Source organism: Branchiostoma floridae, chromosome 8, assembly GCF_000003815.2.
Source record: "Branchiostoma floridae strain S238N-H82 chromosome 8, Bfl_VNyyK, whole genome shotgun sequence".
NCBI classification, from domain to species: Eukaryota; Metazoa; Chordata; class Leptocardii; order Amphioxiformes; family Branchiostomatidae; genus Branchiostoma; species Branchiostoma floridae.
In genome coordinates, this window is record NC_049986.1 from 10,865,054 (window position 1) to 10,866,789 (window position 1,736).

Below are 1,736 nucleotides of genomic sequence, written 5' to 3' on the forward strand. Positions count from 1 at the left end.
TGGAATCCATTTAGAGCCTGTAGAATTATCGTAAATGACTTTTGTGAGTAAGCTGAGTTTCCTTTGGGAATCTGGCCGAGAATCGAACTCGTGACCTTGTAATCCCCTTTCCAAATCACTAGGGCATCGACCTTACTCCTCCATAACACTTACCCCAGAGAAGGCAAAATATGCTAAAATTCCACAAAGTATCAAGAAATGGCATTATCTAATACATACAGGGCAATTGTAATGTTGTTGCCTGTTTTAACATCTAGCCATCACAGTTAGTTAGAACATCAGAACTTACTAAGAACACCCTCTGCAAACGCTTCCCCCTTGTCGCTAGCTCCACGGTATATCTTGATAAACAGCGTAGTCGTGTCCCCCAGGCCGATCTCCCCCGCATGGTCCCTGTGGACTTCCTTGCGGCCATGGAAGTAAAACTGCTGACCGTCTTTAGCGTTCAACACCATCTTGTAGAGCATCTCCTTCGTGTCAACCATGTTCTACAATCCAAGGAAAGAAGCTTTTAATAAAATAACGTGATAAAGATGATTTGGAATGCACACGTAAACATGGTATACGTATTGCCCAAGAGCTTAAGCATGCTTCCAGGTGGTTAATTTATGAACACAAAATTGGACTTCCTAGCAAGAAGATGAAAAGAAGCCATCTGCATCAGGGCTTTACAACCATACTTTAACAGAGGCAGGGGACGATATAGACTTTCTTTAACGTACGATACACTAATTACCGAGGCACGTGTTTTACCTTCAAATTCGTAAATTAAAGTTATGTAAGTAGTAGAGTGTGTATTCCTTTTTGAATAGAGGAGTGGGGAAGTCAAACATTTAACGTGTCATTGTGGGGGTGTTGGCGATTATTATGTCCAACGTGGAGTCTTAATGACATTTAGCAATACAGATAAATGTTCAATTGAAGCTTTTAGACGGATCGAGAAAACGTACAATTCGTTACTTTATGCTTTGGCGTCCATGTGTTTGTAGAATTCACTTTGATAAACTAAAACTACTAGGGAAAAGAACAAGGCCTAACTTTAGACTGTCTTGTAAGACGACAATCTTCATTTCAGAATCTTGACTAATATTAATGACGACAAGTAGTAAATTAAAGTCTAATGCTCATGCTTGGAGCAATGATATAATCACCTGGTCATTACTGAAAAGCTGAAAAACACCATCTGACACGGTTAGCGGATCCTTATGCAGAGCTGTGCAGGTGACCGTGCCGAAGATCTCCGCTGAATGAGCCTCTTCATTCAGCATCCCCTGGAGATCGTCTGACTGGATGGTGAGGATGAACTCACACGGTGCGACGGCCTTGGCGCCTTTGTTGCTGTAGTTCACACTTCCCACCATTCTCTCGGTAAAGCGGAAACCAGGTTTTAACTCCGTGATTTCTGTGACATCTGAAGGAATAATACAAGTCAAGATACACATTACAAACCGAAACTATAACACTTCCATCTTTTCCTAAAAGTTATAATCTGTGTTAAACCCTTGTCACATTTGGCGAAAATCGATTGGGTGACGAGTCTGCAAGCTCTAGATGACATTTTCGGCAGTAAGACGTCCGGTGTTCTCTCGATCAACGCGCGATTTTTAGGGATCGCCGAATGTTTGCAGAAACGGAAAAATGTATACCTAAAATATACACAAAATCAAATCCATGACCAGTCTTGCGTATTTTGTGTCTTTTATTTATACTTTCGAAAGCTGCCTGACCAGGGCACT

General features: G+C 41.5%; 1 protein-coding gene across 1 annotated transcript in view; it reads right to left on the bottom strand.

The window, feature by feature from the left end:
- LOC118421217 overlaps positions 1-1,736 on the bottom strand; it is a 31,437-nt gene that overhangs the window by 9,052 nt on the left and 20,649 nt on the right. Inside the window, exons 11-12 of the mRNA XM_035828382.1 lie at positions 1,152-1,411; positions 290-488 (exon numbers count right to left, since the gene is read on the bottom strand). Coding sequence (XP_035684275.1) covers positions 290-488; positions 1,152-1,411 — 459 coding nt within the window. The remainder of the gene's footprint in view (positions 1-289; positions 489-1,151; positions 1,412-1,736) is intronic.